We start from the raw sequence: 12853 nt of genomic DNA on the forward strand, positions 1-12853 counted from the left end.
CCAGCGAGGACTCAATATGCACCATAAATTGCATAGAAGAGAAGCTGAGAAATTGACTACATGTCAAAGCTAGCTTTTAAGTATCTCTAGAATTGCCTGTACGGTGTAAATGGGAAGCATAGGCCTAGGCCGACAGACAGCCATGCATCCTCTGACAGATATCATGACTCTACAAAGCATACTGTAAAACAAGTAATGCCAGAACACTGTTATGCTCTATAGACTTTACATAGACATCCTGGTGATTGTCAGGATCTCATAAACTTGTCAGCAGAAAGAAACCCAGGAGTTTGATTATGGGGAAATAACATTTCCCAGAAACAGTCAACACAGTTAGTTGGTGGGAATCACAGTTTTTTTTTCAAATTCCACAAGCAATTGCCTTGCATCTGCATAATATTTCCATTCAGTGAAGCCAAGTGGCCACAAAGGTTTCCTCGTTAAAAATCTAGACCCATTTTTATCAGAAACATATTAAAAATAATTTATTGCAATTAAAATGTTCACAGGCTAGTAAAGGAAGCTCTTGCGACCCTATTTCATCACCTTTGATCTCTTACCTTATCTGCTTTCATTACTGTTGCCCTTTCTGTCATATCTCAAATAAGATAAACCTGGCGTAAATATGCAGAAAGAAGTCTTGATTTTAATATGCAATGTTTGCTATACAACAAGGGATCCCTCATATTGACTCCACCACAACCATCTTTATGTTTCAGAACTATCAATTCAAAATGTCACCAAAGTATGGATCTTTAGAAACTTAATGATTGTTCATATATTTTCAGGATTCTAATCCATGCATAATTTTAAAGTAGATATCAAAATTAATTATAAAATAGCTTTAAAATTAATTTCAAAATAGTATCTAGGACTAATTTTAAAGATCTTATTAATGCTGTTCCACTTAGTGCAGAAGTTACTATGTCAGTCTAGATACCCTATTAACTTTCCATCTCTTACTAAAGGCACTTCTTCCCTGAAGCCAATATATAAGAAGAGTGAAAGAAACATTGGTATTTTCCAGCAATGAAAAAGCAGGAGAGGGGCAAAGAAATCCCGTCATTGTTGAGATACAAATTGAGTCTGCCTGTCTTGTCAAAGCAAGACATAACTCTGAGTTTCTCAACTGAGCAGCTTCTCAATCAATCAAACCTCCAGTGAAATTTAGATGTCAGATTAGCTGACTCTGTCTCAAGATTTCTGAAATGGCACAAAATATGCCTTGGAGGTCTGTCATCCATAGGGTTATCATAAGTCAACTTGATGGCAATTTTCTCTGTGGAAAACGTGTTTGTGTTTCTTTCTGTTTGTGAAGCTAAGGAGACCCAGAGACATGGGAAGACAGAGAGAGGAAGAGAGGAAAAACAGGGGTTGCTGTGAGTTTTTCAGGTTGTATGGCCATGTTCCAGTAGCATTCTCTCCTGATGTTTCACCTACATCTGTGGCCAGCATCTTCAGAGGTATGTTAGAAATGAGGCCAGTGGAGTGTCAATATACCTGAAATGTCCAGAGGGAAAACACAGGCTGATTGATCACAAAAGAATAGCAGGTTGACTGAGTACATAGAAATCCTATCCTCCAGTGCCACAATATACTTCAAAGAACAGCTACTGAATTTTCAAAATCTGGAACTTATAATAGAAATGGTCCAATCCCACAAAATCCATACATGAAAGCACAAATTTCCTTCAAGATCTAAGGGATCAGACCAAATCTCAACTGTTTATTTAAAGAGGAAATGTCTCAAGCTGTCTTTTTACTGCCAAACAATGAAATGATTTAGGATTTATAGACAGATGTGTGAATATACTATCTCCTTTTCCATTCATTGAGCTAGGAGGGCAAGGTCAATTTCTAGGCCTGGGTAACAACGGAAAAATTTGTTTCTAAAATCGATTCGTTTTTTGGGAGTTTTTGCGTTTTGTTATTTAAAATAATTACAAAATTTTCCTTTTAAAAAGTTCAATATTTACGAAATTTCGTAAATGTGAAAAAAATTACAAAACATTAACGAATCGATTTCCGAAACAATAACGAATCGATTCGTTAATGGCGGACGCGACCGCAAAATACGCTAAAAAACCTCCAAAAACTTCTGAAGCTTCCCTCTCCCTCTGTTGTTGACTGTTGGTGTGATATTATAATTTTTTTTCACTAATTAAACAAAAAACAACCATAAAACTTGCCCCAGACATGCGGAAATAATAACGAAATGACCTCAAAACAATAACGAAACGAATACAATAACGAAATATGAAGCATTTACAAAACGTATTTAAAAATTCGTTTTTTTAAAAAAATTGCTCCAGAATGGTTCGTTATCGTTTTGTAATTAAAAAAATTAACGAATTATTAACGAATTACGAATTAACGAAACGAAACCGCCCAGCCCTATCAATTTCCCTTTCCAGACAATCCCAATGTCTCCTCGCATCTGCTCCATTTGGTTGGGAAACTCTTCAAGGTAGTTTTTTTGTACAGCATGGGAGCAATTTGGAGGAGAAAAAAAACATCCTGCTGTTGTAGCCCTTGGGTTCTAATGCAATGTTAGATCTAGGTCAGTGTTTTAACATCAACACCATGGGCTTACCAATTGAGTATGAACCTCCTATCACTGCAGCAGTAGAACAAACTGCTTCATGATGAGCTCTCCTCATAGACATTTGAGCATTTGGGTGGGCATTATGAGTGAGTAACTATGCTGCCATACTGCACCAAGCACAAAATTGCATCAAAGGACCTCCTCTTCTGTGATTATGAGCATATCTGCACTGTACAAGTAATCTAGTTTGACACCACTTTAATTGTTATGGCTCAGTGCTATGAATCATGGTAGATGTAGTTTGATGAAGCACCAGCTCTTTTGGGCAGAGAAGTCCAAAAGCTCAAACTACAGCTCTCATGATTCCATAGCATTGAGCCGTGATAGTTAAAATGGTGTCAAACTGCATATATTCCAGAGTGTTAGATACATCCTGTGTGGTCTTTACAGGAAACAAATTTGAAGGACTTAAACAAGGGAACAGAAACTGAGTCACAGAACTTCAGTACGTCCACTTCAATCTGAATGAGGCTGGCTAATGCTGTTGCAGCTTTATTAATAACAACAGTTGCCCTTGACAGAGGGTTGAATTCATTCACTTTTGAGTGTTCTTGCACAACAATCACACCCACCCGGTTTCAAGAGCACTGTGATATGCTTTAAGTATTCAGGTTCAGATTGAGTGCCTGCCTGGAGATGAGATGGCAGAGGGTTGCTTACATAGTTATGAAAGGGGAAGCATTTGGGAAAGAAATTAAATGTGACAATTGACACTTAATGACTGGCTGTCTCACTGTGGCAGGAGGAGATGGAAGCAATTAGCCTCCTGTAAATGAGCCCCAACGGTGAAGAACAATATTCCAGAGCCCAGTGCTCATCAGTTGTTGAAAGTAATGCATTTAATCCCCATGACCTTACTGATTTAATCAATTGCTTTGCATCCTTCACTTTCCCTCTCAGGTTCAGATCTCATTGCTTCGTAGGTGGGAGGTGAACTGGCAGGTTCAAAGAAGTCCATTTGATTAAATATCAAACAAAAGAAAAGTGGATTTCCTCACTATGTCCTAATTGTACCAATTAGTATTTTGGAGGATATTGTTTTAATAACGCCCTTCCACAAATTCTTCCAATCTCTTGTGGCACAACCATGCAACAAGGACTTTTCCAGAGCTCAGATTAGGTACTAATACAGTAGCTAAACTTGAATGTCTGTGTTCATTTGAATTCTTATTGAGCTCCTTTAATGCTCAATAAAAGTCTGGAATAGATTCATCACCCTAATGACATGGAAATCATCTGTCATTTGCAACATAATATATCCATTGATGTGTAAGAACATGAGTGCTACAGTGTTTAAACATCAATTCACTATTCTTGGTAAGGAAGAAAAGAGGGCTTACAACAGCAACTGTCATCACTACTTAAGTCTTGTGGGATCTTTAAAACCAACCATTTTATTGTGGTATATGCTTATGCCTTGGTTAACATACTACAAGACTGCTTTATTTATTTTTTTGCCAGGAACAAGGAAACAAGGAGGGATTTCATAACTTTGTTTTGTCAGTTCTTGCTGTCTTGTTCCATGGTTTAGTTAAGCTGAAAAATTATTCGTTTCTGAGTTCAGGGTGGGAGAGGACAATGTGCTTCCAATAATCACAATCTGTAAAGGAGCAACTTCTTCCACCTCCTTGGGACTATAGCCATTTGTTATATGTGGGTGTGTTTTCCTGGCATAGTGGCACCACCAAGTGGCGATGTTCTATTCTGCGGTACAATTAATGCTAAATGACTAGAAAGAGTTAAATAGGAGAAAATCCACAAAACAAAGATATCTTATCTTGATTAGCTAAAGTGCCCAAAATATATTATGCAAGCTTTTGAAGCTTTTCTGGCTTCTTCACCAGTCAAATATATTAAAAACCATACAGGAGAAGAAAAATGTGTTAGATTCACAAATCTACATTATTTTCAAATGTTGCTTCTGTGGAGGGGTCACATTGTATGCAAAAGCCATTCCCCTTCTTTGCCATTTTGCTACATGGCTAACATGCACACCATACAATCATAGAGTTGGAAGGTACTACAAGGGCCATCCATCCCAACCCTCTGCCATGCAGGAATACACAACCAAAACTGTCACACACGAATATACAACCTGGATATGTCTCCTAGAAAGGGTTAAGGAAATTACTTTTTCATGCATAGCTTTCAAAACATGATGCCAGCCCTACAGAGTGAGCAGAGCGGACAGAGCACAAGCTCTTCCTTGTTCTCTACCACAGAACTGTTGGAATGAGTGCAGAAAAATAGGAATTTTATATAGGAAGCCAATGTCTTCTGTTTCTTTAGGAAAGAAAGTACTTTTCCTAAAGTACTTTATCCATTTACAGTGGAAAAATGTAGCCTGTGTATCATGAGGGTCACACAAATGATTGGTTATGATTATATCTTTGTGGGGAGAACAGAGAGAGTGGACAGTGCCTCAGTTATAATGGTGAGTCTTCAACCTCTACCCTTGTTTTCATTCAGCTTAATTGACTGAAGTATGCAGCAGAGTAGGCTTGCCCTTTGGAAAGGACATTTTTCATTTGAAGCAATGAATAAAAGGAGGAGTTAGTGTTCCTTTCTGCAGTAGCCATTTTTCTTTGAAACTGATGAATTCACAACTATAGTTTAGTCCGCTTATAGCAGGTACAAACAAACTTCGGCCCTCCAGGTGTTTTTGGACTTCAACTTCCCTAATTCCCTGCCAGCTTCCTGGGAGCTGAAGTCCAAAACACCTGGAGTGCTGAAGTTTGCCCATGCCTGGCCTATAGCTATTGCTTTTGCTGTGCAACTGTGCAGTCAGTCATAAATGCATTATTGTAGTCATACGTCTTGGAAGGATAAGCCACCCACTTGAAATAGATTTGCTGCCAGGCTAATGTGTCTGGAATGAAAGACAAGGTCGCATTCTAGACCAAGTAGCTAGAACACTAAAAAATGGAAAGACCTACTATGGGGCCCTACAATTGTTGTGGGCACTGTCCAGGGTAAAAGCTCTCCTCTAGAATATTTCACTCCATTTTGAAGCTTTTAGTTTTCTGATTCCCTCTTCTTCATATATATGTACAAAACAGATAACTTTCTGTGTCCATTGAACATGGTTAGATCTCTACTAGGCTATTTTGACCATGTTTCTTTTCAACACTAAAATAGCTTTGTGCTTTTGTAGATTGTGCTGTTCCCCCATGCCTACTGTTGATACATAATTCCTTCTTGTGCACAGATGGTGCCATTTTGGTTATATTGATCAGCACTCATTCCAGGACCTTGCTAATAGAAGTGATATTGTATTATATACCCACTGTCATGCCAGGTTAGTGTATTGATTTACAGCCTTACTAAAGTGTAGTAGTAGTAGTAGTAGTAGTAGTAGTAGTGAGTTTTCAAGTTACTTCTGACTTATAGTGACCTTTTGGTGATCCCCATCTCAGAGTATCTTTGGCAAAATTTGCTCATAGGGGGTTTGTTTTTACGTTCTGCTGATGTTGCCTGAGGGAAATCAGCAGGTTTCCATAGCCAAGCGGAAAGTCAAATCCTGGTTTTCCACTAGATCATGTCAACTAAGTATTAAAAAATCAAAAGCAATATGCTTGTTTTGCCCTTTAGCCTTTCAAACCTTTCCCCTACATATATTGGTTTTTTTTAACAAACTTCTCTTTGGTGATTTCCCCCCTATCCATTTCCTTTACATGTCCCTTTTAAATCTTAACTCAGTTGAAAGTTCTTTGGATATCTATTCTGGTTTCTTTAGACTTCTCTTGTTTTTTCTCTTTGTTTGCACTGTATAGTGCCATCAGTATCCCACTTTTCTATTATTTCTTTGTATGAATCCCATTATTAATGGGATTGCTCCCCTGGTGAAGCCTAAATGGCTCTCACTATACTTACACTGCTGCAGGGATAGGAGGAATACATTGGCTGGTGGAATGGCAGCTGTGGACTTCCAAGCACAGGTCCTCCCTCTGATCGTTGCTTGGTTGCAAGGTCTGCCTGAACACCTTCTGCTTATAAGTGTGCATCTAGAGAAGGAAAAGCTATTCCCTCTGAACAAAGGCCAAAGCCGCTCCCCCCCCCTTCCCCTGCCCCAAAGAGTAACAAAAGCTGCTTCTCTCAAATGTCCCCTTAGCCCAGTGTTTCTCAACCTTTCTAATGCTGCAACCCCTTAATACAGTTCCTCATGTTGTGGTGACTCCCAACCATAAAATTATTTTTGTTGCTACTTCTTAACTGTAATTTTTCTACTGTTATGAATCGTAATATAAATATCTATTATGCAGGATGTATTTTAATTCACTGGAACAAATTTGGCACAAATATCTGATATGCCCAAATTTGAATACTGGTGGGGGAGGGGATGGGGGATTTATTTTATCATTTTACCATTTGGGAGTTGTAGTTGCTGAGATTTATAGTTCACCTACAATCAAAGAGCATTCTGAACCCCGCCAACAATAGAATCGGGCCAAACTTCCCACACAGAAACACTGTGCCTTGAAGGGACTTGCTGGCGTGATCCTCCCTTCAACCTTGCACACTCTCCCTTGCCTGCTTGGTGCCATGCTGCCATGCGCCGAACATGCCTGCCCTCCTTTCCCTGCTTGGAGTCTCAGAAACAGCTCTCCCATTGGTTGAGAGGCCAGTCAATCATAGCAGAGGAGAGCTTTTGGTGGGAGGATTCGCCATCGGTTTCCAAAAAGGAAGAGAAGGACAGGCAGAAAGATCTTCAGCCTTCTCTACCAATGGGGTTCCTAAGACCATCAGAAATACATGTTTTCTGATGGTCTTTGGGGACCCCTCTGAAACCTCCTCACGACCCCCCCCCCCCTCCACAGGGGTCCTGACTCCCAGGTTAGGAAATGCTGCCTTAGCCAATTGTTGGCAGGAGAGAAGAGCTGCACTGGGTAGCTTACAGCTGTCTTTGCAAACTTAGAGCAAAGGCTTTGCAGAGGGAGGTGCTGAAGGCCTCCCTGTATAATGTCTTTCAAATACATACATTGATTTTACTATTGACTACACCAGCATAAGTTGCAAACAGGATTCCTACCATTGTGTGGCTTTGAAGGACATGTCTAATTTAATTCCTGAAAGATGGTCGTTAGAGTCAGTAATTGTGGAAATGGACAGTATAAAGGGTTAACTTCAAAACGATTGGGATTATAACTGACTGACAGACCAAAATAACGATAAGAATGGGCAAGAAGAAGCATTATGTTTCTTAAACAGACTCCAATTTCTATCACAGTCATATACCATTGAAGCACTAACTACTCAAGATGATAGTATAAACAATGGAATGGTCATTGATAATGCAACTTTTTTTTTTTGGCAAGAGTGAATATATGGTTGTATGAGATTATAAAGCATTAACATATCGTTTGTTGCTGTTAAAAAGGACAGAGAAGCAGAAAAGGGTTAGGAAACAATGGGCCCTTCCACACAGCCCTGTATCCCAGAAAATCAAGGCAGAAAATCCCACAGTATCTGCTTTGAATTGGGTTGTCTGAGTCCACACAGCCATATATTCCAGTTCAAAGAAGATAATAGGGATTTTCTGCCTTAATATTTTGGGATGTAGGGCTGTGTGAAAGGGCCCTTGGTGCTAAAGAACCACTGGAGACTCAGAGGCTGGAAGACAGAACTTCACAGCTATCCAGAATGTTTGGATTCCATCTTCTATAATGAAATAGGCCATGCTGAGTGAGGCTTATGGCAGCTAAAATCCAACACATCTGGAAGCCAGAGTTTCCTCAGCCCTGGCTTAGTGGCTGGGGTGGATTAGGTAATGGACTGGAAAAAGGAATTTGATGGTAGGATGTAGGAAAGGCGAGTAGCCATAAAAAGGAAATATGACAGTGACAAGCACTCCCTCACAATGAAAAGCACTGATTCTAAAGACAGAAGGGGCTATGTAGTATCAGTATAAATGTGTATACAGGGAGGAATGGAGGCTCAGGAAAAGTAAAAAGGGTGTAATAAATAGTGTGCTTACGAATCAGCTCTTTTAGATATTTTGCAGAGGGTTTCATCTGGCCATCTTGATGCAACATCTCTATTTTATAAAACCTGCTGATGGCTTTCCAGAATAAAGATCCATGAAATGGGACTAAAACAAAGGCATGTTTGCATTTAGGGCAACCAGTCCTGAACTGCAGTTAAGCCTAGAGGAACAGTTTGCATGAGTTTGCTATTATTTCCAGCTCAGTTAATGGATTTGGCCAATTTTTATTCATGTTGTCAGCAAGGAGAGCCAGAGTTTATGAAAGCTAAACCTCTCACTCAAATCAACAGATAGGTAGAATTCTGGTTTTAACATCTGATTTTTGACTCTTCAAAGAAGATATTTAGTGGAAAGAGTCTGCTTTTTTTAGAAAAAAGATTGTGTGTTCTTTTTCTTTTTCTTGTACATAGCAATCAATAATTTTCTAAGACAGTAACATAACAGTCTAGTTTCCATTGCAGTCTCTACAACATGAATGGAATTCTTGCATCATTTGATGCAGCTGCGTAATGGTATAAGTTCACTGAAGGGAGGAAACAACAATTCTTCTTTATTCCTCTTTTATACAGTAAATAGAAGATGTAAATTGCATAGCACATCACATTGCATAGCACTACCTCAGGGCAATACAACTGTGTAGCCAGGAGTGTCTAGGCTTCCTGTAGCGTAATTAGGTTCCCTGTGAGGGCACAGAAAACTACATGACAAACTTACATAGGTTTCTAATCTTTTTAACACTCAGATCTTCCAGGTGCTAAGATTACCAATAGTTGTCCATTAGAGATACACACTGTCCTTCAGAACTACATTTTCCATGTGAAAGAAAATGCCTAGTGAACTATTAGGTCTGACTATTTCATGTTCTGTGTCTGTTCTTGTGTTAAAAATGCAACAATGCTCAGGCTTAAAGAGTTAAAAATGTCTTAGACCCCTTTACACGCCATATAAAATCCAGATTATCTGCTTTGAACTGGTTTATATGGCAGTATAAAAGGCCCCCCAGAGAGAGCAGCAGTGATAGGGTTAAGTACTTTTCAGTGATTCAAAATATCCCCATCTCTTATCTACCTATCCTTCCACTGAAATATGCTGTAGACACTGTGAGAATGATAACTGTAAATGTTTCTAGAAATGCTGACAAAAGAAGAGGAATCTGTTGTGACACGCATTATGAGACTTAATCCAATTATTAATAGGCCAAGGAGGAAAAAGTGTTATTGATAGTGGTTGTATTATGTGACTCAGGCCTAGGGTAGACTAGTGTTTGACTGATTCATCCTAGATATATTCTTAATTAAAATGTACACAGAGATAAAACTTAACACAAAGAGTTGTTGAACTGCTGCAGGGAATGTCTTAATCATCTTTGTCAATGTGACAAGCATATTTATATTGCATAGATAATATGGGAAACCTAATGTTGTAATGGGATGGGGTCCCTCCTGCTTGAGCTATTGACCCCCAAAACTGAGGTTGTTGGCTTCTCAGACAATCATGTTGGAAACTCTGTGGAAGCTATAACCTCACATACCCCCCCCCCCCCCACACACACACACACAATTCCGCACTGCCTGCTACTTACTGACACCAGCTGTGTAATAAGATTATTTTAATTTCTTGATGAATATTATTATTTTGGTCATTATTTCAGTTATCTTACTATCTCAATCAGCATTATGGAAATTGAAAATCATCCACAGTTAGGAATCTTGTACTTTTTTGTTCTTATTTCCTTGAGAATTTTGCTTGACCCTTTTCTGTGGATGCCTAAACTGCATTTCTCAATGCCCTGATGAAGTCAGAACTGAAATCCCAGAAATATGGGAACTGAAGGAAATCTCATTTTAATCTGTAACATGTTCTGTTATGGTCTAGCTGCTTTATTATGTTTCAATTGTTATTTTTTAAAATTATGTCTACTTTTATCCCAATGCACCTGCATGTTTTATACCTTGTTGTTAGCCACATTGAACCCCCAATTCAAAGTGGCACAAAGTGACTAATGGGGGATAAAAGCAGGATATAAGTAAATTATTATTATTATTTCTAGAGGACAGAATTCTGATTAGAGGACTAATTACATTTGCCCTCTATACCTAAACTCCCGACTATGACCTTTGACCAAACTATTTTTCTCTCTCCACAGAGATTCCTGGGTATCCTGGAATGGTTGAAAGCTGAATGGGCAAAACTGTCCTCTTCATCATTTGCAACTGGCCAGAAGCTTGTGGGAAGTTGAGATCAAGTTCAGCTATACTTCTGTCCCAATGGGGAAATGATATGTTCCTTTCCAGAAGGATTTTAAAAAGGCAGAAAGTATACTGGGACAGTGGGCTGTGTGATGCACATGGAGATCTGCAGTGAATGAATCATACCAGGGACACAACTTTGAGAGATCAAATTCATTCTGCAAATCTGCTGCTTGAGATTGACTTGGTGGAGTCTATGCAGTGCAGGAATGAAAGGTGTTCTTGGAGCTGAATGGTATGAGTTCCCAACATCAGGGGAAACATTAACACAATCTTTTTTACACATACTGTCTCCAGAAGATATAAGAAGCTGAAAAAGGATTGGGAAGGACACCAAGCATCAGGCTTCCCAGAGAAGCCTGCAGATTGTTCAGCTTGGGACTGGATCACAATGGAAACCAGGCAATTTAGAGGTAAAATGAAATTTGGGGAAAAGGCACTGAAGAGCAGTATTAAAACCAGCTTGAATTCACAATACATTGTCAAAATCATTTTTAATTACCTTTGGCCAACTCTTTCAGAACAAAGAATCTTCTCCTAGAAGTCATGTAGCACCATATAGTAGACAAAAAGAAATCATTATCCTACAATAGGATTTTTAGAAAAAACCCTCAGTATTTTCTTCTGAAAAACATATTTCCTCAGTATTTACCAGCTTAGTTTTTCAGATACAGTTTGTTCTGAGGTTGACGTCTCTGCAATTTCATTTAAGATGGCGAGATGTCAGAATCTGGAGGCAGCTTCTTATTCTGCCCCCCCTTTCTCCTCCTAACTACCCCTTCTTCATACCCATTTATTGATGTAAGTTTACATGCATGAGCCTAAAGCTATTATAGTATGACCAAACACTTTCTCTGGCTGAGAAACCTTGACTTGTTTACTCAACTCACATCAGGTGCTGAAAAATACTCCTCATTATTTTGCTAGGATAAAATCTGGCCATTCCAGATCTTTTTAAGAAGGAAAAAGAGTTTCAGTAGAACTTCTGGAAAGAACAGACAAGTGTGGAGGGGGGCTTATGGGAGGAATTTAGAGTGGAACAGCTCAGGTAATGGGATACTCTTTAGAAATGTGGTTTTACTATAGCAAACCTGCATGCCTGGTCCACTAAGAACTCTGAAGCATTTAAAACACTGCTTTCTGTTGTAATTTTTCAAAGCCTAGAAGCTAACACTGAGCTTTACGTTGCAGAAGAAAAGGCCCTTTGTTTTAATGGCTATAGGAAGGCGTTGTCCTGTAAAGCATAAAGGATGCCTGGAGCTTTTCCATGAATTATGAAGATACCATGTCCCATCACTTCTACGTGATGAAATCCAACATTGCCTAGAATCAAATGACTTTTCAGCCATCATCATTTGTGACTACAAAAAAAAAAAAAAAAAAAGGAGAATTGTGAGCTCTCAGCTGCAGGAAAACTCATCCATCAACAGAGAGACTGCTGTTCTTGTTGTTCAGGACAAGAAATGATTGTATGGCTGCTTGCTGTCATGGACTATGCACATGTATGAACTTATGTTTCTTGGACATTTTTAAATTTCTGAATCCCTGTGTGTTACAGTGGATTTAGAGGGAGCAGATCAGGCATTCTGATGTGGAATCAAGAGTTGCCCTAGAGTTGGAACTGTTATTTATGTATTTATTTATTGGATGATTTATTGGTTGAGGATAGTGACAACGATCCTGAAGATGTAAGAGGTGATTGCAGTTTCTTTGTCTGCCTTCCTTGCTAAAGCAGAGGCAACAACAAATCTCCGTAAGCCACTGATTCCACCAAAATAAAACTGAGACTTTATTACATGACTATGTCTAATATTCATAGAGAAACAAAGGCCTTTCTTACTGCAGAAGTCCAAAAACAGGAAGAGATATAGGAAATTAGCCTCCTCCTGCTAAATGCCTTCCTTTTTTCTTCTTATTTTCTTATATATATATATTTGCTGCTTTTTCAATAATGCCATGCCTTGCATGGAAAGCAAACTACATTTAGAGAGAAGCAACCTATTACAATGCCATCAT

At 38.9% G+C, this 12853-nt stretch overlaps 1 protein-coding gene across 4 annotated transcripts in view; it reads left to right on the forward strand.

Annotated features, from left to right (window-relative positions):
• ADRB2 (adrenoceptor beta 2) overlaps positions 1 to 12629 on the forward strand; it is an 81052-nt gene extending 68423 nt beyond the window's left edge. For 2 of the 4 annotated variants that reach the window (XR_010909196.1, XM_060765097.2), the window contains exon 2: positions 10735 to 12629. Coding sequence is in view for 1 of the 4 variants with exons in the window: in XM_060765097.2 (XP_060621080.1) it covers positions 10735 to 10769 (35 nt within the window). In the remaining 3 variants the exon portion in view is untranslated. The remainder of the gene's footprint in view (positions 1 to 10734) is intronic. The other 2 variants (XR_009630749.2, XR_009630750.2) reach the window with 2 other exon arrangements.
• The last annotated feature ends 224 nt before the right edge of the window (positions 12630 to 12853 follow it).

Source organism: Anolis sagrei, chromosome 2, assembly GCF_037176765.1.
Source record: "Anolis sagrei isolate rAnoSag1 chromosome 2, rAnoSag1.mat, whole genome shotgun sequence".
Taxonomy (NCBI): domain Eukaryota; kingdom Metazoa; phylum Chordata; class Lepidosauria; order Squamata; family Dactyloidae; genus Anolis; species Anolis sagrei.